The 24461-nt window shown below is 41.1% G+C and overlaps 1 protein-coding gene across 3 annotated transcripts in view; it reads left to right on the top strand.

The window, feature by feature from the left end:
• The window catches only part of MAP3K20 (mitogen-activated protein kinase kinase kinase 20), a 194255-nt gene that overhangs the window by 166513 nt on the left and 3281 nt on the right, over nt 1–24461 (top strand). For all 3 annotated transcript variants that reach the window (XM_001086798.5, XM_015110384.3, XM_015110385.3), the window contains 3 exons: nt 18601–18717; nt 20997–21071; nt 23639–23789. In XM_001086798.5, coding sequence (XP_001086798.4) covers nt 18601–18717; nt 20997–21071; nt 23639–23789 — 343 coding nt within the window. The remainder of the gene's footprint in view (nt 1–18600; nt 18718–20996; nt 21072–23638; nt 23790–24461) is intronic.

A 24461-nucleotide genomic window follows, 5' to 3' on the forward strand; every position in this document is an offset into this window, starting at 1 on the left:
TACTAGAGGCTTGGAAGCATCGCAGGGGAGGGCAGGAGGATGCTGGGATGGTTAATGGGTAAAAACATAGACAGAATGAATAAGATCTATTATTTGATAGAACAACAGGATGACTACAGTAAGCAATAATTTAATACGTATTTTAAAATAACTAAAAGAGTATAATTGGGATGTCCCTAACACAAAGAAATGAGGTCAAGGATGCCCTCAGTTATCCTGATGTGATTGTTACCTATCGTATGCTTGTATCAAAGCATCACGTGGACTGGGTGCAGTGGATCACACCTGTAGTCCCAGCACTTTGGGAGGCTGAGGCTGGTGGAATGCTTGAGCCTAGGAGTTCGAGACCAGCCTGGGCAAGATGGTGGAGCCCCATCTCTATAAAAAATACAAAAAGTAGCTGGATGTTGTAGTGTATGCCTGTAGTCCTAGCTATTTGGAAGGGCTAAAGTGGGAAGGATCACTTGAGCTCAGGAAGTCAAGGCTGCAGAAAGCCAAAATTGTGCCACTGCACTCTAGCCTGGGCAACAGAGTGAGACATCATCTCAAGAAAAAAAAAAAAATCACATATACACCAAAAATATATACACCTAGTATATACACATAAACATTAATTGTTTTTTAAAGATGCCCTTTCTAGACACCTAAGCAAGAGTGTGTCTTGCCTGCATCACTGCAGGTGTTTCTTTACCTGCTGAATGAAAATCCTTACCTCGCTTGTTTTGGCCACAGAATTTGGTTGAGTGAGAGCTGCTCTGGACCCAGGTTTCTTACATATGAATACTTTTCCCTCTGTCAATGGATCACTGTCAATTCATTCCTGTTGTTAGAAGGAGCCTGGAAAGGGGACAGGAAAGTAAGTCCTTCTGTCTCCAACAACATCAGAAGTCCTTCTAACCCTGAGATTCTGCAGCTGTGGGCACCCCTAAGTTCATCTGATGGTAAACAAATTGCACATTTCAATTTGCCTGTTCTGGTTTTCTTGATTCCGTGACAATGAATTTATGAGTTATCTTTAAGCTTTGTTATGGCTTGTAGGTGGTAAGAGAGAAAATTTTTCCTTGGAAAAGACTTGTGAAAAGACATCTCAACCAAGAAAAAAAAATTTTTTTCTTTTTTTTGAGACGGAGTTTTGCTCTTGTTGCCCAGGCTGGAGTGCAATGGTGCGATCTTGGCTCACCACAACTTCTGACTCCCTTGTTCAAATGATTCTCCTGCCTCACCCTCCTGAGTAGCTTGGATTACAGGCATGCACCACCACACCCAGCTAATTTTGTATTTTTTTTTTTTTAATCTTGTTTTTTTTTTTTGAGACGGAGTCTCGCTCTGCCGCCCAGGCTGGAGTGCAGTGGCGTGATCTCAGCTCACTGCAAGCTCCACCTCCCAGGTTCACGCCATTCTCCTGCCTCAGCCTCCCGAGTAGCTGGGACTACAGGCGCCCGCCACTACGCCCGGCTAATATTTTTGTATTTTTAGTAGAGACGGGGTTTCACTGTGTTAGCCAGGATGGTCTCGATCTCCTGACCTCGTGATCCGCCCGCCTCGGCCTCCCAAAGTGCTGGGATTACAGGCGTGAGCCACCGCACCCGGCCTAATTTTGTATTTTTAGTAGAGAAGGGGTTTCTCTTGTTGGCCAGGCTGGTCTCAAACTCCCAACCTCAGGTGATCCACCACCTCGGCCTCCTGAAGTGCTGGGATTACAGGTGTAAGCAACTGTGCATGGCCAAGAAAATATTTTCAATTTAAAAAGAAATAATTTAATAATATGGAAAACTGAAAAATCTATGTTTTAGTAAAAATAAGGAGCTTTGGATAATATTTGAGACTGAATACAATGGTCTGTTTTTGGCCATAATGATGTAGACTTCTTGAGTCATAGATTATCTATAAGCCCTAAAGTTGCTGCAGCTTTTGATCCTCTGCTGTTCCTTGGTCACCCATCCAGAGTAATCCTTTTTTTTAGACAGAGCCTCACTCTGTTGCCTAGACTGGAGTGCAGTGGTACAATCTTGGCTCACTGCAACCTCTGCCTTCCAGGTTCAAGCAATTCTCCTGCCTCAGCCTCCTGAGTAGCTGGGATTATAGGGGCATGCCACCACACCTGGCTAATTTTTGTATTTTCAGTAGAGACAGGGTTTCACCATGTTGGTCAGGCTGGTCTTGAGCTCCTGACTTCGTGATCTGCCCGACTCAGCCTCCCAAAGTGCTAGGATTACAGCTGGGAGCCACCGCATCCAGCCCAGAGTAATAATTTTATCTATTCATTTGGCAGGCATTTACTGAGGACCTGCTTTGTGCCTGGCTCTAAGGTAGACGCTAGATTTTTATATAAAATCAAAAAGTACAATCCCAGCCTTTACGGAATCTACAGCTTATCATGAGCAGCAGACAAAATTCATGAATGGCTATGGTACAGAATGATGAGTTTTTACAAAGCCATTTACATAGTTCTGTGGGAGATCACTGGATGAGGATCTACAACAGATGGGAAAGGGGTGAGGGAGGGTCCTTGAAGTCTTCTTGGTAGACGTGTTGCTTAAGCTAAATGTTAAAGCCACTAAGAATGACTAGGTAAGGAGAGGACATTGAAGGCAGAAGAAACCATGTGTGCAAAAGCTCAAAAGCACGAAGCCAGGAAAACACAGGGAGCTCTTCTTGGAATAATTTTGAGGGGACTTCATGACTCAACTCAAGCATCCTCCCTCTGGAAAGACTTACCATGGAACAGGGGGATGCCAAAGGGAGTGCCCAGAAAGGGAGCTAGCATCCAGAAAAAGCACTGTCTTATGTGCTAAGCCAAGGAGTTTTAAGGATTTTAAGAAAAGAGCAGATAGGATCAGATGTATGTTTTTAACAGATCTTTCAGAAGCACAGAGAAGGATGAATTGGAAAGGGGCCAGGCTAGAGTGACAAAGATCTGTGAGTGGGCAGTGGAGACAACCAGGTGAAAAATGTCAAAGCGCTGAGCCTGTGCCAGTGCCATGGGTCCCAGGACACACTGAAACGGATTAGATTCTGTCACTAGCTGGAGACACAGCAAGTCGGAGGGAGGGGCCAGGAGGGTGCCGAGGTTTCTAGTGTGGGCAACTAGAGAGATGATGTTATAAAGTGGTGGATCAAAAGTGAAATATGCAATGTGAATATGATGCTAAGGTGCTAAAAGTATAAAGAAGTGACTGGAATGGGTGAGGTTCAACAGGAAAAGCTTTTTTTTTTTTTTGAGACGGAGTCTCACTCTGTCGCCCAGGCTGGAGTGCAGTGGCCGGATCTCAGCTCACTGCAAGCTCCGCCTCCCGGGTTTACGCCATTCTCCCGCCTCAGCCTCCCGAGTAGCTGGGACTACAGGCGCCCGCCACCTCGCCCGGCTAGTTTTTTTGTATTTTTTAGTAGAGACGGGGTTTCACCACGTTAGCCAGGATGGTCTCGATCTCCTGACCTCGTGATCCGCCTGTCTCGGCCTCCCAAAGTGCTGGGATTACAGGCTTGAGCCACCGCGCTCGGCCAGGAAAAGCTATTTTGGATTTCAGGAGTTAAGAATAGTATAAATAGAAGTGGCTGAAGTCCCTGCCTTTTACCCTTCTGGAGGAGGACAGGAATCTTTGGGAACTAATTCAGGAAGGGACTCTGCATCTTCAGAGCTGCTTCTCTTCCTCTTGCCTGTTCTGACTTCAGGATCTGGACCTACCTCAATTGCCTTTGCTGCTTGTTCTTTTGTTTCAAATTCCACAAACGCAAATCCCTTTGGATCTCCAGTAGACTTATAATGTGGTATACTTATATAAACAACATTGCCACATTTCCCAAAGACTCTTTCAATCCAGCTGTGATTAACATTTTTGGGAAGTAACTCCTGTGATAAATTAAAAGCAATATTAAATAGTTTTTTGCAATGATTATATTTTCAGAATGTCAATAAATTTTTAACTTAAAAAAAAAAAAAGAAAAGCTATTTTAGAAGGATGAGTATTTTATTGGGGCTTGAAGAGGTTGGTGGGCAGTTGCAGAATAATTTCCAGAATATAATGCTTAAGGCTTTTGCTTAGAGAATACATTCTAAAGAGCTCAGGTATTCTATAAATGTCATCTCCTTTCTCCTGTTGGCATTTGGGTGGGATGCATAACTCATAGTATGATCACTGCTGATTCAGAAAGAGATAACAAGAGGAAGTGTATGACTTGCCTGGGGTGAGGCAAAGACAGAGCTAAGACCAGAAATTACATCTTTATTATTGTCTTTGTAGTAAATACGTGCTAGATCTCACACCTGAGCCACAACATTTAAGCCATCTGTAAACCTATATAAAGCAATCCTAGAATAAATTACTGTCCTGTTCTAAAGTATACCAGCTATGCCAGCCTATGTCTTAGCATTATGAAATATTTTCTGATTAATGTGCTTTGAATTGAAATTTCAGTTCCCCACACAAAAACCTTGTTGCCTTGGGCCTTAAAGATAGAACCCAGAAAAAAAGGCTTCCTTCAAGTCCCAATTAATCAAGTTCTCATAAAACCATCTTCACGGGAAAGGTGAAAACTTTAAGTCCATCCCCACCTCCATGACCAGAATAAGCTTTCCAAGAGAAAACTGGAGCTTTGCAAATTCTCTCCAAACCGAAGAGTTTGCATAGCAGAGGCATTTGCTGGATTTCACCTTTTCTTTTACAAGCAAAATGAAAAATGTGTTGTAATGGCAGCCATTGAGAATAAGGTATGACAGTGACTTTATCATGAAAATAGTGGCTACATTTTCCCTTTGCATTTGAGAAGGACCACCCACTGACTACCCCTTAAAATTATGTCATTTCCACAACTTTAAGCCTACTAAGAGCAAGCCAGGAAAATATTACCTTATACACAAATAGGTAAAGGAAAAACCCCGTCCACCTTTGTCCTAAGAATTCAGATTAAGTTATTTTTCTTAGCTTCATTTTACAACCAGATGGATGATGGCACAAAATGAGGTTGATTTGCAGAACCCTGAAAGGTGATCCGCGTTTGAGTGCCTGTGCCTGCTATCATAGTCAGGAGTGGCTGCAGGGCCATCTTGCCCATGCGCTTAGTCTTCACAACCACATCCCTCCAAAGAGCCAGGACCTGACCAGGCTCCAGCCCCACTGACGCTTATAAGAATTCTCCCACAAGTGAAATGTGCTTTTTCTGAAACAACCTAGCAGGGAAAACATCATGATGAGACCAAAGGCTTCACTGGCAATTTAAATTAATAAGCGAAACAAGTTTTACCCCCATTTACTTGACCTGCTCCTAAAGAGTAAAGTTAATTATTGATTTAAATGACATAGACCAGGCACAGTGGCTCATGCCTGTAATCCCAACACTTTGGGAGGCCAAGGCGAGCAGATCACTTGAGGTTAGGAGATCGAGACCAGCCTAGCCAACATGGTGAAACCCCATCTCTACTAAAAGTATAAAAATTAGCTGGGCGTGGTGGACGGCGCCTGTAGTCCCAGCTACTAGGGAGGCTGGGGCAGCAGAATCGCTTAAACCCAGGAGGCAGAGGTTGCAGTGAGCCAGGATCACACCACTGCACTCCAGCCTGGCTGGGCAACAGAGAAAGACTCATCTCAAATAATAATAATAATAACAATTTAGATGACGTCATATGTGGAGACAACCTGGAAGTTACGACAATCAAACTGGCAGAAACAGTGTCTTTCTCTGCTTGAATGTTTCCCATGCTAGGGATAATTATTATCACTTCATACTTCTGGTGAGCACTTTGCAAAGGGCATTTTTGTGTAATTGTTACAACTCAATATGACAGGGAACATTATCTCCGTATCATCCTCTTCATGAGGAAACTGAGGCACGTAGGTGAAGCTCCTCACCAGAGGCTCCAACTTAGTAAGGCGCAGATTCAGTCTGAGGGTCTAACTACTGTGTCACACTGCCTCATTTTGGAAGATACCATTGTCCCCCAAAATAAGTATACTGGTAATGAAAAGGCATTTGGGGGTCAGTTAATTCTACATTACCACTATTTCTGTTTTTGCAATCAAAGTGCCCCGTGTTTTACAATCTAAGGCCTTTGACTTGGCACAAAAGGAAAGTGGCTTCCAGAATCTCGGGCGACTTCATGCACTCCCCAGGGTGGCAACCACCCCTTTTTATTAAAATATTCAGCTGCCTAGATTTTATCATTATATCTCTTACCAGCTCACCACGCAGGAATATTGATTCTCAAATTGCCAAGAGATAAACTATCAAATCACCCAGCAGTTTTCTCACCAAGATCTTTTTGAGACTTCGTGTGTCATAAAAATTTAAAAGCAGAGTTAGGAAGCAACTCTTTGGGGAGTCGTCCATTCCTTACGAATGCTCAACCGCTCAACCGTCACAGACTGTGTTCCTTGCGTCCTTATTTCCTCCTCTCCCCAATGAGGCAAAGGAAACCTGATTGAAGCTCGGTTCCCGTGGGTCTAAATTGATTACCTGACATAGATAGGAGACTGAGGTTAGGGGAAAAGTAACGGAAACAACACGCTGCCCCTCCCAAGTCTCCGAACACACCGGCACCTACTCCTTAAAGAAAGACCAGGCTTCCGGAGTAGAGCCACTCCTTCCCAGATGACCATCGCTTTCAATTTCCTATTTCAAAGAGGCAAGAAAAGTAGGAAGAGAAATGAGAGGAATCTTTGGAAGAGGTAGAAGCAGAATTACTGATACCCACAAAGTGGTAGCTTATCAATAGAGCACTTTCCTGCCCAGCTGACTCCCTCAGCCGCCTTCCACCCTTGTCATTGTTAACACCTGGCCTCTTCCGCCACTCCCCAGCGGAAGAAATTCGATGAATAGTTCTGCTTTTCCAGCCATGTCATCTGTAGGTTAAAAATTCTGCCTTTTACAAATGCTTCCCACTTGTATTGTGCTTTTAAGTCCTTATTACATTGCTTATAAAATGTTGCATTTAATAAACTTAATTGAATCTCCAGGCCCTTTCTCAGAGCACCATAAATATCAAAAACTGTCAAATAGGGCTTTTTTTCCCTATTGTGCAATTTTTATAAATGGACAGATAAACATGAATAAAATAACAGGGCACAAAGAAAAGGATTTTCTAAGTACAGCCAACACTTTTTGGAAATTTCAGGACAGCTAAAAGCAGCGCTTTACTTTGATATATCTTACGTTTATTAAAAATTAAGTATAGGGAGGCCGGGCGCGGTGGCTCAAGCCTGTAATCCCAGTACTTTGGGAGGCCGAGGCGGGTGGATCACGAAGTCAGGAGATCGAGACCATCCTGGCTAACATGGTGAAACCTCGTCTCTACTAAAAATACAAAAAACTAGCCGGGCGTGGTGGCGGGCGCCTGTAGTCCCAGCTACTCGGAGGCTGAGGCAGGAGAATGGCGTAAACCCGGGAGGCGGAGCTTGCAGTGAGCCGAGATCGCGCCACTGCACTCCAGCCTGGGTGACACAGCGAGACTCCGTCTCAAAAAAAAAAAAAAAAAAAAAATTAAGTATAGGGAAGTTTATTTCCATGATCATCTATTTGTTGAGAGAAAAAAATACATGTATGCACACATGTATTTGTGTGCCTAAGTATCTAAGATGAATAAGTTCTAGAGATCTACTGTACAGCATAGTATCTATAATTAACAGCAGGTTGTTATATACTTAAAATTTGTAAATTTGATCTCATGTTAAGCATTCTTGTAAAAATAATAAGTAATAAATAAGAGGGCAGGAGGAAACTTTTGGAGGTGATAGATAAATGTTTATGGCATAGGTTGTGGTGATGGTCTCATAGGTGCATACATTACCTACCTGTTCTTGAGTTCTCATGCAACAGAAATTAACATGAGAGTGAGAAAGTTTCCCAGACAGGGCTTTATTGGGGCCTATGCTGGAGCCCAAGGAGACAGCATGGGAGCAAGAGTTCTCCGACTGGCTCTCTGAAGGCAGGTCTTGCAGTGTTTTAAGAAGGGTGACATGAATAAGCATGAGGTATACGAACGTCATTACATGTGCAGGACAGAGCATGGGGTGTGCAGGCAAAGTGAGAAATCATGTTAATACATGCATCGCATGATCAAAAAATGGCAGATAAGCTCCTGGGACGGGGATTTGAGTAATATAATGAGGCAAGGGGTTAGGATGGGTCATTTTCTTGGTTCTGTGTGCATGCGGGTGATAGGGTTAACTCCCTTGAGTGAGACTGACGTGGAATGCTGCTTCTCAGTTTCCTCACAGTTTACAAGGTCTCACGGTCAGTGAGGATGTATGGGAAAAAATACACTGGTGGAGGTGGGGTGGGGCTGAGCCCCGTCCCTACTCTGTCTTGTAGATGTATCTCCAAACTCATCAGGTTATATACATTAAATAGGTAGAGCTTTTCACATGTCAATCATATCTCAATAAAGTGTTTTTTTTTTTAAATGAGAAAGAATCACAAGTTTTAATTGAGCAAAGAAGCAAATGCAGCTCAGAATTTTACAACTGCATAACTCGCTGCTGATTTCTAATTCCAGAGAGTGGCAATGTACTCTGTCAAACGGGTTGGCCAGCCACCTAGAGAGCTAGAGAGCTAGAGCAGAGCTGGGCGAAGTGCTCAGTGCATACCTGCTGAATGGATTGACAGTCCTACATACACGCTAGCATGCCAGGAAGTGTCTCACAATGGGAGGAAGCCCTGGTTTGGAGCATGTGTAGATCTCCATGGTGTGAAGATGGCAGATTTCAAGTTACCAATCTGGCATCGCTGGCTTTGAAACTGGGAATGGCTGTAAGCAATCAGCTCATGAGAGCTGGCTCCAGCACACCGTAGGGTCCCTCTTAGTCTTCTTAATCAAGACTACAAATTCCTTTTAAAATAGCGATGTACATGATAAAACACAGGTTTGAGTAAATTACAAGCACATTATTGCTGGTTACCAACCATCATAAGAAGTGTCTTTAACTCAGAGAGAGCTCCAGTCTCCTAATGAATCCGTTGTTAGTTGGCTTAGGTCTCTGGGTCACCGTTGTCTCATTTTGTCATATTGTCTCATACTGACCATCATGCATGAATCAAAAATTGGGATTCAGTTTTGTAAAAAGTAAGAATATAGTCTGGAAACAGAAAAACAAAATGTAAATTTGTGACTGTCTTTAAAAAACATGGAAACAGTCATAGTTGTGACTCCATGATGACAGGCACAGTTGTCTGTAGGAGAGAGATCTTTGCTTTTAGAAGCAAGTTTTCAAAAAGCTTCTGAGGATCACTGTAAGTTCTGCAGCAAGAGATCTCAGTACTCACAGTGGCTTGTTTTCTAAACCAAAAATTAGGTGTTGAGAATAATCGACTATAAAAGGGACAGACTATTTGAAGTAAAATGAAGAAGCACTATGTTGGAAAATCAAGGACGTAGGACAACCATATCAATCCTGGACATTAGGATTTGAATTGGTAATAGCTTAACTGGTAAACAATGCCTATTGACTAGGTTACTGTTGCTTTGAAAATCATATTTCTTCCAGTCACCCCTAAAGTCATGGGGTGGCAGGAGAAGAACTTATCAGGTAGAACAGATGTTTTTATATTTTGAGTATCCTGGATAAAAGTTTATTTGCATAGATTTCCCAGCATTTAAAAATGTTAAAGCAGTGCTTAGATGAGTGAGATCAACTTCTATATTCCTTAAGAAACCCAGTCTGACACGGAATAGATTCTTAATTATTCAAAAATCAATAGCAAGACTTACTATTCTTTTTTTCCATCATGAAGACCTAGTACTTTCCAATTTCAAATACAGTTAAGGAAAAAAAGCCCTTTCCAAACATGTCAACTAACATCTGAACCATTTTAGATCGTCAAGTGTGTAATGCATCATATGAAAGTATGTCTCACTTGATTTGTTTCACTTTATTTTAACATCATCCTTAAAGCCCCTTTTTCATACATAACTCAGATAACAACTCCCAAAAAGGCAATATAACAACCTTATCTCCACTGGTGTCTACTTGGCACCAATCTGCCCTGACCTTAGACACAAGCCATTGTTAAGGGTATAACGCATTTACATATTTTGCAATAAAACATCAGTTATTTGCATTACTGTGTCAAGTTTTATTTGATTCTTTCACCTAAAAATGACTCATTTTCCTTTCTTGTATTTTAAAAACCAACTACTCTAAGCTTGTTTGAGAATAATCAAAAATTGCCCATTTAGCTAGAAGTCATTTTCTTTTCAAAAGGCAAATGTTATTTAATCTTTCAGCTGTTCATTGTGCCATCATAAATACTTTCTTTTCAGCACAGTTGTGGGGACTGAAATGAGCCCACTAATTGCCTCCCATTTCGACTGACATGTGGTGGTTTAGTGGAAAGAGAACACAGCAGGGAGAAGGAAATAGGAGGCTGAGAAAATGAGAGCTAATTATTTTCACTGCCTCATGTCAGGCTCTGTGTCAGCCTTGTTTTTACAAACTGGAAGGTTTAGCACTAAATAAAACAAACTGGCGTCATGTTTTTATATACTGGCAGTGTCATGGAAGCAGCTGCACATCTCAAAGACAATATAATGCCTGCGTTCGCATGGACACCATCTGACAGACACTGTGAGCCACGGCTAATGAGGATATCACAGTGGTGCCAAGTGAAAGGTGCTGAATTATGTATGATTCTTCATCAGTACAGCAATAGTCCTGTACATCATTATGAGACATTGTTTTGCTGAAGAGATTAAAACATTCTTAGTTCCAGACCCTGCAACCTATACGCGCTGAAAGAGGTTATTAATGGAATTTTTAGGGAGAGTTTCTTGTGGATTTCTTTTTGGTTAAAAAAACAAATCTCATGGGACAAAGCCATGGTGGGTCATGACACTGTACAGATAAAGAAGAGAAGCAAATTAACCATACTTGTATTATCTTTTTTAAAGGCAGCATAATAAAATATAGTGTAGCAGGGTTATACTTAATGATAAATAACCCAGGTGCTATCACAGGATGTTCCACTCTCCTGCCTTTAAAACTGCAGGTTTCAGCAGCTGAGCTAGATAATAGCAACTCATATAAAGGAGCCTTCAGAGACCTAAATCGTCAACATCTTACTACTTTTAATACCAGCATGAACAAAATTTTTATCGTATTCTTATTTCATCTTGCATTACTTCTTAGATTTCACAACAGTCAGTTGCCTGCTATGAGACTGGCTCTTCCAGTCTTCCCTTGAATCTTAAAAAGTTTATTCCGACCTCTGTATTTTATATTTTAAATTGCTTCCTCAAGACAGGCCTTTTTGGCTGAAACCCTGAGCATTCTTGGTTGATTTTACTTTTTCTCCATTCATGGTTTTAGGGGGTGGGGGTGGATTTTGAAAATTAACCTCTCAGCTTAGACTTGGCATGTCTGGACTGGAATTCCCATCCTACGAAGCCAAATGACCTGGCTACAAATCTCTCCATTTTCTGAGCCTCAGTCCCCTTATCTGTAAAATGGGGGCAGTGCTCTCTATAACAGGGTAAGGCTGTGAGGATTAATTAACATAGACAAATCTCAAAAACATTATGCCAGACATATACAAGTACCTGCTGTAAAATTCTAATTTTGTGATATTCCAGAACAGTCAACTTTAATCTATGGTGATAGAAGCAGGAACAGTGTCCCAGTTATGTAGGCAGCTTATCTGGGAATAGGCATGAGGGAAGGTTCTGGGGTACCAGAAATAACTTGCTTATTCAGGTGGTTACACAGATATATACATTTGTCAAAATGTATTGAACCGTACACTTAAAAATCTGTGCATTTTATTATATGCAAATTATGCCTCAATAAGAAAATATATTTAAAATTTTTTAAATGTCTGTAACATCAGGTAAAGGTGATCTATAAAAGCCTGAAAGGCAAATTTTGGGAGTCTGTTTCTTTCTGAAATATCCTGAATGATCTTGGTCTTGATTGTTTAACAGTTTATCTATAATGTTGATGAATGCAATTACATTTTGATAGGGAAAAATAGAGAGAGAGAGATTGAGATTATTGTCTCTGAATTGCCCAGAACTTTAAACTCTAGTTTTTTGTGCTACCTTTTAATCTCTTTTCCTATTTGGAAAATTTACCTCTATCTTATTTCTTTTTATTCCCTCACCTCTTCCCCCCTTTTCTTCATTCCTTCATTCTCTTTTTTCTTCCTTGTGGGAGATGACTTGTCTGTGATGTTTGGCATGACTTGTACTAGCTTGGAACTCTAAAAAATTTTAAACAGCTTGCAGAGAGTGGAATAGTGATTTCTCACAAAGAGATACTTAATTTAGCATTAACCAAGTGTTTAGGATTTTATCTTCACAGTGTAAGAGTTTCTGTTTTAGTTGGCCAGTAGTCTTAATTCAGAAAATTTTTTCACATAATTGGCGATCCTTAAGCAGTTCAGATGGAATGCTTTCTCATCCTCCATTAGCCACACACTTGCTCCTAAAATTACCCAGGTATTTCAGCAGATAAACATGCGTATTCTGGGCACCCACTAGACTTGTTGTATTTTTCATTCATGTCAAATGCAAACATTCCCCTCTCCCCAACAAAATTCCATTTGTTTCTTGTAGATTTGCATTTAGAGGCAGATTTTCTAGCTAGTGCAAAGTTCCGGGTAACTACTTTTTGCTACTGGAAGCCCTAGCAAAAGCACTTCCCAGTGCCCAGCTCTGCTCCTGGGCTAGTCCCCTTTTCCTGCTGAAGAGTAATTAGCACTCCCTGCAAATGCACATCAATCACTTGTGCCTCACCACTTGCTACCTGTGTGACCTCAGTCAAATTACCTCATCTCTCTGTGCTTTGGTTTCCTCATCCAAGATAAGGCTCTCTGGCTGCCAGTCATATGTAATGCCTCCAGACATCTGGTGCTGCTTCTTAGTAGTGCTGAATCAGAATATGTGAAAGCAGGGAAGGTCAGAATTGGTGTTATATGATCCATCTATGTAAGAAGATATGAATTTATTCCTTCTTTGATTCATTTCATGAAACTGGCCATTGTTAAGTTGCCGCTTGGGCTGCATCTTCTCTTTTTCATCTCTGATCACTCCCTGGTATCCGAGTGATTCCCAGCCCCCTGCATGCCCAGACTCCTGCCCAAGTGAGATGCGCTGACCCAGCCTGCCCACTCCAGCAGGGTCCCTCTCCTAGCCCACTCTTTACACCTTCCGCCCATCAAAGCTACCTTGTTCTCTGTCCCATTCCCTTTTATGGCTGCTAGATGACAAACCAGCTAATCTAGTAAACTAATTGGAGCTGTGTTGGTGACCATATTGGTAATAATGATAATTATTCCTTTTTGAGCTCCTAATTCGGTTCTGGCACAATGCTGGGAACTGCATTTACATTATCTTATTTAATCTTCACACGACACAACAATCCACTTCTGAGTAAAGACGCTGAGGTTCAGAAAGGTTACATAAGTTGGCTATGGTTGGGGGTAAAAGGGACAAAACCGGGATTCAGGCCCAGGTAGTCAAACTTTAAACTTGTGATCTTGCCCCACCTTGCCCCACAATTTTCCGCTGGTAATGACTTAAGGTATGGCCTTTTCCCGTGCCGTTTCCATTTTAATAGGAATCATTAACACCTTAGTAAGAGGAGTGAATAACAGGTGCATCTCAGACTACCAGGGTGAGATGGTTTTGAAAAAAGAGTATTTTGCAGTTCCCATAGGACCTCAGAATAGAGAGCTGTTTGCTTTTGAGAGTTGTTCACAGACATTCAAAGTGATCCTTGAATATTTCTAATTCAAAAATCAGTACCCACATTTCTAACACTCACCCCAAGCCAAAATCAATAGTTTACCTGGGCCAGGTGCAGCTGCTCATGCCTGTAATCCCAGCAATTTGTGAGGCTGAGGCAGGAGGACCACTTGAGCCCAGGAGTTCCAGACCAGCCTGGACAACATAGTGAAACTTCATCTCTACAAAGAATGAAGGCAAAATTAGCCAGGCATGGAGACGCATGCCTGTGGTCCCAGCTACTTGGCAGGCTGATGTGGGAAGATCGCTTGAGCCCGGGAGATTGATGCTGCAGTGAGCTCAGATTGCACCACTGCTCTCCAGCCTAGGTGACAGAGTAAGAACCTGTCTCCAAAAAAAAAAAAAAAATGGTGAATGGTTTTAAAATCAGAGTCCACTGGGCCAGGCACGGTGGCTCACGCCTGTAATCCCAGCACTTTGGGAGGCCAAGGCGGGTGGATCACGAGGTCGGGAGATAGAGACCATCCTGGCTAACATGGTGAAACCCTGTCTCTACTAAAAATACAAAAAATTAGCCAGGCATGGTGGCGGGCGCCTGTAGTCCCAGCTACTCGGGAGGCTGAGGCAGGAGAATGGTGTGAACCCAGGAGATGGAGCTTGCAGTGAGCCGAGATTGCACCACTGCACTCCAGCCTGGGCAACAGAGTGAGACACCGTCTCAAAAATAAAAAAATAAAAAAAACATCAGAGTCTACTGTGCCCAATACCTGGTCCCTGTCACAGCCAAGGTACTGAAAAGGTTGCAAATATGTAAGTAAAACCCTATATTAGGCTCATAAACTTGTGGAATTGTTATTTTTAGTGATGTTATTGATGACTTAATTCATTTTATTTGTAATGATAGCCTTTTCCGTGGTTGATCAGTTAAGAACTGGTTACATGGCATCTCAATGTCTGCAGCGTGTCCAGTCCAATTCAATAACCATTTGAATCCCAGAGTTGTGGACAATCGTCATTGACAATTTATGACTCACAAAATGGCAAAAACATTAAGGATACCTTAGGCTAATTTGAAACTGAGCAGAATATAAGGAATTCCATTACTTTATTTGTGGATTACTTTTGTTAACTAGGCAACGATGACATCATAGATGCCCTGAAGATACCTGGAGTTAGGTCAGGCCATTGTCAAATTAACTTTATGATTTACATGGGCCCTGCGTGTTGGAGCATATTCTCTTTCTCTCTTACCCAGCTTTGTAACAAGCAGAACCTACTTTTTAGTGAAATGCATGATGGCCTCCTTGTCTTATGACTTCCTTGATTATAGTTTTATTCCTTCTGTAGCTACTTTCTTTTATGGTTCAGGTAAAAGTCTTTCTTTAGTAGAAGAGAAAAAGAGAATTTAAAAATAAAAGGTCTCTAACCCTATTATTTGCATCAGTGTTTCTCCAAGTTGGACTTTGGGGAGCAGGGAAGCAGTTGCTGCAGGGAGAATGATGGCCACCAGCTTTCTGGGTTGTATCAGCGAAATCTTCTCTGGTCCTTCTTCCGCCTGCCTGTTGTCCATGGCTGGACCCATTTATGGAGCTGGACAAAACCATCCAGCAGGTTCACCTGCTACCTCTCCTGCTTGTCTGTCCCCATTAGTATCTCCTCCGGCTTTGGAGTCATGCAGCCTTGTGCTGATGTCAACCACATATTGGTCATGAAACCCTAGGAAAGTTATTTAATCTGTCTGAGCCTCATTTTTCTCATTCATCTAAAGGGAAAATAGGCCTGACTTTCAGGGTTCTGATGGCTATCCAATAAAATAGCATGGTGTAAGTGCCCAGCGACATGCCTAGAGCATAGTAAGCGCTCCACAAATGTGAGTTCCCCTCCTGTCAGCCGCTTCTTCACACAGAGCTGTTCTGACAGTGTGCCAAGGAGGGTCTGATTTATAGCTTGAAGTCATGGGGGAGCTCTCTGGTTAGGAGATGAGAGTGAAGCAGGCGAAGTTCAGGCATTTTCATGCCATTCAAGGTCTTTTGACTGTGCTTTTGACTAACTTAATTCCCAAACTTGACAGGCAAAAGAAACTGAACTAAGTAAACTCATCTCTTCTAAGGCTTTTTATCCCAGCTGCTGCCTTGAGAAGGTTCTTGCTATTTCAGAGAAGAGCAATCATGACACCAAACAGTCATTATCCTGCCCAGTTATCTCAGAACCCACGTTGCCTGGGTAGCAGTGGCTCCAAAACAAAGAAATACTGAGAGATTTGTCAATTCTGAGAAACTAATTTGACTTACGTTAGCCAAGAGCCAGGTTTTCATTTTATTGAATAGACCTTTTCCTTCACTAATTGGCTCTCCATTTTGTGAATGTGGCTGGGCAAAGAGGGTCAGACGTGGGCCCTGCTTGGTTTGCAATTCATCTAGAGGCTTTCCTAAAACATCAGGCACCCCCAGCTTCCTGTTGAAGCCAACGGGCTTTCAACAGCCTCTTTGTTGATGCCTTTCCATAAGAATTATGTCTGAGCTTGCTCTAGGAAACATTCCAGGTCCACTCTTATTTATGAGGGCATTTTCCCGTTTCAGCATGTAAGGTGCTTGGTACATTAGCCTTAATCCTCAGGATTCTTCATTCTTCAATAAACACAGAGCCAGGAGCAATGGCTCATGCCTCTATCCCAGCTACTTGGGAGGCTGAGGTGGGAGGATTGCTTGAGACCAAGTGTTCAAGACCATTTTGGGCAACACAGCGACATACTATCTCTAAAAAGGAAATTTTAAAAAATAGGTAGATGGACAGACAGACAGAATGTGCATTTATGGTCCAGGGGTCAAATTTGGTACAAAGACATGAGTTTATTTTCCTTTGTTTATCCCCATTTTTATTATTAAATTATTTATACAGCAAAGTTGAAAGAATTTTACAGTGAACCCTCATAGCCCCCATTCAACCATTAACATTTTACTATACTTGGCTTATCACATATACTTGGTTTATCCATCTACCCCTCCCTCTAGCCATCCATCAATCTTGATTTTCTGATACATTTCAAATTAATTTGCAGACATCAGTATACTTCCTCCTAAATATTTCAGTGTGCTAGAATAAGAAATGCAGTTCAGGTGCAGTGGCTTATACCTGTAATCCCAGCACTTTGGGAGGCTGAAGTGGGAGGTTCACTTGAGCCCAGGAATTTGAGACGAGCTTGAGCAACAACATAGTGAAACCCCAGCTCTACAAAAAATTAAAAATAAGAAAATGTTAGCTGAGCATGATGGCACGTGCTTGTGGTCCCAACTACTTAGGAGACTGAAGTAGGAAAATCGCTTGAGCTTGGCAGGTCAAGACTGCAGTGAGTGGAGATCATGCTACTCATACTCCAGCCTAGGTAACAGAGCAAGACCCCTTCTCAAAAAAACTGTTTTAATAATCACTATAAAATTAATTAAAAAGAGAAATACACAGATTTAAAATGTACATTCATTGAGTTTTGACCAATGCATGTACCTGTGTAACCCAAACCTCTATCAATAGAGCACTGCTACCCCCAGAAAGTTTCCTTATACCCCTTGTAAGTCCCCATCTGCAGAAGCAAGCACCCTTCTGAATTTTTCTACCATTAATTAGTTTTGTCTGTTCTAGAATATCATATAAATGGAATCATTAGGTTGTTCTTTTTTTCTATATACTTCTTTCACTCACTATAATGTTTTTGAGATTTATCCAAGTTGTTGCATGCATCAGTAATGTCTTCCTTTGTATTGCTAAGTAGTATTCCATTCTATGAATATATCACAGTTTATCCATTCTCATTTTGATGGATGCTTGGCTTGTTTCAAGTTTCCTAGTTAACATGATAAAGCTGCTAAGAACATACCTAGGCAAGACTTTTTTCATTTCTCTTGGGTAAATACCTAGGAGTAGAATTTCTGGGTCATAGGATAGGCATATATTTGGTTTTATAATAAATTATCAAAATTTTTCTGAAGCAATTGTACCATTTCCCACCAACAATGTATTAATATTAATATGAGAGTTCCAGTAACTCTAAATCTTAGCCAACATTTGATGTTATCAGTCAGCCATTCTGATGGGTGTATAGTGGTACCTCATTGTGGTTTTAATTTGCATTTTCCTGTTAATGAATGGTGTAAAGCACTTTTCCATTATATGGTGATTTTATTAAAAATTTAATTAACATACCATTGTTTAAAAATCAAGAGTTTTACATAAGGATCCTAATTCTCAGCTGTTCATGAACTATTAAAGGACCTAGCAAAACTGGGCTCATATTTCCACATGGGAACAATCAACAGAAGTCACGAAGTAGCTGTGCCTTTAGGGGAACTGTTCTTTGGTTTCCCGGAGTCCCTCACCCACCCCATAACTCCCTAGTTGTCCATTATCATTTATCAACACATTTGCATTGTTGTTTTCCTTCTTAAGAGGCAAGTGAGAGTTTCTTGAACCCACATCATTATCAATCTAGGAAGATTAAAGGTGGATCAAGAGGGCCTTATATTTCAAGAAAAGTAGAAAACCACATTTCTTTGTGGTAATGAAAAAATGTTCCTACAATGTTTAATATGTAAATTAAATGAGTCTATTTTAAAAGGTTGCCACTTAAAGCTTTATAAGGAAACTGCCTGGCTTTACTCCTTTTTATTATCTGCCTGGTCCCTTCAGGATTTTGAGTTTGTAAGTCCTATAATAGAACACTTAAAACTGACACATTATGTCTCTAGGCTGCACTAACTGGGGCTTACTTAGATATACATAGGAATCTAATTTCATGTCCTTTTACTGAAAAAGAAAAAAAAAAAAAGCCACTCCAATAATACTTCATTTAGAATATTTTATGTGTTATGAAACATTGACACTAAAAAAAAATTGTTTCACTTTCTCAAATTATATAATTTTGTTTTTAATTCCAGGATTGTAAGTGGAAAATGTATATGGAGATGGATGGGGATGAAATTGCAATAACCTACATAAAAGATGTGACATTCAACACTAACCTACCTGATGCGGAGATTTTAAAGATGACAAAGGTAGGGTTCTATTTACGGCTTAAAAGCTCTTTTGAATTCAGAGATATCAAACAAAGACATTAAAATACCCCAGCAGTGTGCTTTTGTGCTTGTCCATGCTCACATCAGCTCAGCCTCGAGCTGGCTGTTGAAAGGCACATTTTATTTAGCAGATTGAGATCATAATAGGTTTTTGTTAAAATTCCACTTATGCTGTGTGAACTAAAAAGCACTGCAAAAAGGTATCATTTAATTTTTTTTAAATTTTTTTCTTCTATAGTTCTTTATGCTTACTCTGTCATTTATTAAAGGAAGGAAAATGTGAATGATGAAAATATTTACTTCAAATTTTGAGTACTTTTTAACTTTGGAAAACTTATACTTTCTTGGTTGAGAGAGACTTTCTTGGTTGAGGTCAATTCCCTGAAGGACTGAGATGAGGTTCATTATGAGGCACACATTAAAGTCTTAATGGCTTCCTTAAGTCCACACTATGAATTCCTGGAGTGACTAGAAAGCATGCTACTACTCCAGGGCCAATGGGAAGCATGCTGAGGAAAACACTGAAGAAAGACTTGTGGAAATGCTTAGCTCGCTCCTCAAAATGGAAAAAAAATTCAATTCTGTCCCAATCATACTGGAAAAATACATATGAGACTTCAATTGTAGAAGGTCAACAACTTCAGGTGAATAACCATGAAGTCAACAGGACAGTCACCCTGGCCTCACATAATCCGTTAACTGTGATACACTATTAACCAGGTCTTTGGTTTCAGTGAAGAAAGTGGGGCTTGTAGCAAAGAACCCAGGTACAAACATAAGTAGGGAACTAAAATGGTTCTTCAAAGACATGCATTAGAGAAAACACATTGCATTAGAGAGAAGACATTGTAAATGTGTTCTCTTCATAGGCATCAGAATGCTAAACAACCAAGTCATTTTAATTTACAAGTGGACATCAAGCAGATTGATTTGATATTCATTGTTGGATTCCACTGTGTATCTAGGAGTTATTTCCATGGCATTATTTATCTATAAGGGTTATGACTTGGTTTTACCTTTTTCTTATTTTGCTGGGACATAATATGTTGTCTTGAAGACTGGAAATATATTTTCTTTCTTCCCCACCCATGCCGTGGAGTTGTAAAACTGAATATAAATGTTTCTGCTATCATGCCATACATACGAAATCACACAGCAACATTAACAGGCTTATAGGAAAACTAGAACTGGAACAGACCAATCAAAAGTTATAGAATTTTTAAACATCAACAGAAACAATAACAATCCTAATTTAAAACAAACACACAACAACAACAAAAAACTAGCCCAGGTTGGGTGCGGTGGCTCATACCTGTAATCCCTGCACTTTGGGAGGCTGAGGGGAGCAGATCACTTGAGACCAGGAGTTGGAGAACAGCCTGGACAGCATGGTGAAACCCAGTCTCTATTAAAAATACAAAAAATGAGCCAGGTGTGGTGGCATGCTCCTGTAATCCCAGCTACTTGAGAGGCCGAGGCTTGAGAATCACTTGAACCCGGGAGGAAGAGTTTGCAGTGAGCCAAGACTGCGCCACTACACTCCAGCCTGGGCAACAGAGTGAGACTCAGTCTCAAAGAAAACCTGGCCCAGCTAAATCTCTATCACATTTTCTTTGAACCCAGCTCACGGTCAGTCATTCCTTTGCAGCCTTAAACCTGAACTGAAAGGGGGATGGGAGGAGAGTTCTGAGGCCGTTTTCATCATAATTAAAATAGGATCAAAGGCACAGGCTTCCTCACTAATCCTTTGTTTTAATATAGTGGGAAAACATAACCACGGTTTCTTCACGTGTATGTGCAGTTTGGCTGGATAGTGTGATGTTATGGAAAGCAGAGGGATTGTTGAAGCCACTGAACCAGCCACGGCTTTACTCAAGGAAAGCACTTCTGGGTCTTCTTATATTGCTATGGATTTCTCTTAATTGTGGGAAAGTTTTCCAACGGATGCTTCAAACTTTAGCATGAATCAATGACATAATGATAGGACTGAGTGATAGCAAATGTTGTATCGGAAAAGAAGATTGTGGGAGGCTGTGACTAGCTGTTTACAAATATACAAAAGGATGTCTTATGAAAAGCAAAACTCCAAACATTAGCATGTTGTGAGTGATCACATGAGAACCGACAAGGCTTTCATGATCATCTGATGTTATGCCCCTATTTGCTAATTGTGTATGGCACAACTGGCCTCAAAGAAACATACGATAGTAGAGCTGACTGTGTTATGGTACTACACCATCCTAACTTTTGTTTTTCAGCCACCATTTGTAATGGAGAAGTGGATTGTAGGAATAGCAAAAAATCAGACTGTGGAGTGCACTGTCACATATGAGGTAAGCTCTGGGGGCAAGAGGCTGGTGGCCCCACCAACAGTGAATGAATATAAATTTATCTGTTACCTCAGAGCATATAATTTATTGGAATGTATTGGGAGATAAACCAACCATCATGACCATGGGATCAATATAATTTATCTAACAACATGTTGGGAAGAAAAGAGAACAGGATAAACTTACCCAGATAGAGACTGAGGTAGTGCTTCATTCATTCATTAGTTATGGACTGAACACCTTCTGTATACCATGTCAGATGTTTGGTATTGGGGATACTAATACTTAATACTAATTTTTTTAAAATCAACAAGATCTTTGTGGCTGGTGGGACATACACCTTACAAGGTACATAAACCTAGTGGGAGTGGGTGGAAGGCAACAGTTATAGTACAGTCTTGGCACTCCTGGAGATATTAGTGTGCACCCACCACCAAAGGGACATGCATTTCATTCATTCATCCAATTCATTCATTCAAGAAACATTTATTAAGGATCTACCATGAACCAGGCACTGTTAGAGGTGCTTATACCAGTTTGATCACACTAACTTCATGTAAATCAATACTGAAAAATATCGGCCTGGCGCAGTGGCTCACACCTGTAATCTCAGCACTTTGGGAGGCTGAGGTGGGCAGATCACTTGAGCCCAAGAGTTTGAGACCAGCCTGGGCAACATTATGAAACCCTATCTCTACGAAAACTACAAAAAGCAGCTGGGTGTGGTGGCACATGTCTGTGGCCCTGGCTACTCGGGAGGTTGAGGTGGGGGGATTGCTTGAGCCTAGGAGGTTGAGGCTGCAGTGAGCCGAGATCACACCACTGTACTCTAGCCTGGGTGGCACAGTGAGACCCCGTCTCCAGGATTAAAAAAAAAAAAAACAAAAAACTGAAAGATATTATTATCCTCATTTTGCAGATAGGAAAAACAGGCTCAGAGAGATGAAAGGAAGGCCTGAGGTATGAGGTACTCACTGACAGAATTGTTGAAGTCACTTCCATGTTTTCTGACTATAAAAAAACACTTTCTGCTCTTCCCTGGCTACCCTGTTAGCTCCCAGTGGCTGCAGTAAGATGAAGTCCACCTCAAAGAGGACTTTGTGAGTGTGGCATTTTGATGGTTTCCTGGGCTGCCAGGATTTGGCTTTTCAGTATTAGAAATACAAACTCTGGGCCAGGCATGGTGGCTCATGTCTGTAATCCCAGCACTTTGGGAGGCTGAGGCAGGTGGATCACCTGAGGTCAGGAGTTCGATACTAGCCTGGTCAACATGGTAAAACCTCATCTCTACTAATAATACAAAAATGAGCTGGGCATGGTGGTGCATGCCTATAATCCCAGCTACTCAGGAGACTGAGGCAGGAGAATTGCTTGAACCCAGGAGGTGGAGGTTGCAGTGAGCCAAGATTGCGCCATTGCACTCCAGCGTGGGAGACAAGAGCAAAACTCTGTCTCAAAAAAACAAACAAACAAACAAACAAACAAACAAAAAACCTCTGGCCAGGCTGGAAGCCAAAAAGTTTTACAGCAGTTATTTATCCTTACCTGCTGGGGTGCACAGGTTGTCAGGCATCTGAGAAGAAGTTACATTATTTGTCAAAGCATTGCTTGTGAGGTACAAAACCCAAACAAAAGAGGCTGGTTGGTCTTGAGGAAGTTGGAATCCAGACTATTCTAAAGTCTGTTAACTGGTCCTCACTACTCAGGAAAAGCCCTCTTGTTAGTAATCGGACAATTAGAACAACCAGATTCTATCTCTGCCTGCCTTAGACAGTTTTGGAGACAGCACACCCAGTTCTTTTTCTTCTTCTCGCTCCCTCCTCCTCCTTTTTTAGACCCCATGAGGATATGCCACTTTTGTCTGGGTTTTTCACTTCAGAGTTTTTAAAAACAGATTTCCCTAACTGTATTGAACCTGGAGACTCTTTAATTGACACTGATCGGTGACAGCTAGTGAGGAGGGAGATTTCAGGACAAGAAAGTGATGTGTCTTGACCTAGTGTCCTCTTCCTGGTCCCCATTTCTTACTTTTTGATCCTGTCTCACTTTTGCATCTGAGACCGTTCCCCCTCCATGTAGGTGATTCACCCCACCGCATTCACTCAGTTCCCTTGATGATCTGAATTCACTCTGAGGCAAACATGGTGGTCACATTTTCATTTATTCAACAAAATATCTGCCTTCAAATACTATAAATAGAAGAGGTAAATTTTTATTTCTTATTAAACAAAGAGGTAAGTTGAGATTTGTCAAATATAATAAATTCTGGGAGAAGACAACCATATTTTTAGCTACTATAGTTTACTAAGAAATATATGTTATAATTCATTGAGGAATAAGTGCTATAACCCACTAAGAAATAAAGTGGTTAAACATTTTCTTTTCATCAAATGAGCATATTTGGGCCAACCGTTCAGAATATTTTCCTAGTGCATTATGATAGTGTTCTAAGAAGTGAAATTGAAGTGATATAATAACCTGGATGTCTTTCTTTCCTATTTTATATGTGTTTGTCTATTTGGTTATATGTGTCTTTTTTTTTTTTTTTTTTTTTTTTTTTTTTTAACCAGAGTGATGTTAGAACTCCAAAAAGCACTAAACATGTCCATTCGATTCAGTGGAGTAGAACAAAACCTCAGGATGAAGTGAAAGCAGTCCAACTTGCCATTCAGACATTATTCACCAATTCAGACGGCAACCCCGGAAGTAGGTCTGACTCAAGTAAGTTAGTGTTCCCGTATTAGATGTGTGCTAGATTCCAGAAACTTAATTATGACATTTTTAGATGATCTGAAGACTCAGAGGATACCACCTCAATCAGTTAAGATCTATCTTTGAGCTTTAAGTAGCAGAAAACCCAGTTTCAACTGCCTTACTCCAATAGTTTCCCAAGTGTGGCCCCAGGACCAGCAGCATCGGGATCACCTGTGAACTTACTAGAAATCCAGATCCTCAGGCCCAAACCTAGACTTACTGAACCAGAACTCTGGGGGTAGGACCTGCAATCTGCATTTTAAGGAGCCTTCCCGGTGATTAAGAACAACTCTAAAGTCCTTAAACCACTGATTTAAACTGTAATAAAATTTATTATCTTCCATAACAAGAAGTTCAGAGGCAGGGCAGGCTCCAGGTGCAGTAAGATAAGCCGGCTCAACCATATTCAGATAGTGGAATGAACCTTCCCTTCTTTCCGCCCTGCCATGCTCAATAGGCTGCCTTTGCCCTCGGCTCCTCTCCTGTTTACAGTCATCACACAAAGATATGGCAATGCCCAGAGGAAATAACGGGTTAGGTCCCTACCTGTTCTTATATATAGGAGTAAGGAAAACTTTTCTAGAACCCCCCAACAGACTATCCCTCACCAATTCTGCTTTGGCCAGAATAGAGCAACTT

Source organism: Macaca mulatta, chromosome 12, assembly GCF_049350105.2.
Source record: "Macaca mulatta isolate MMU2019108-1 chromosome 12, T2T-MMU8v2.0, whole genome shotgun sequence".
NCBI lineage: Eukaryota > Metazoa > Chordata > Mammalia > Primates > Cercopithecidae > Macaca > Macaca mulatta.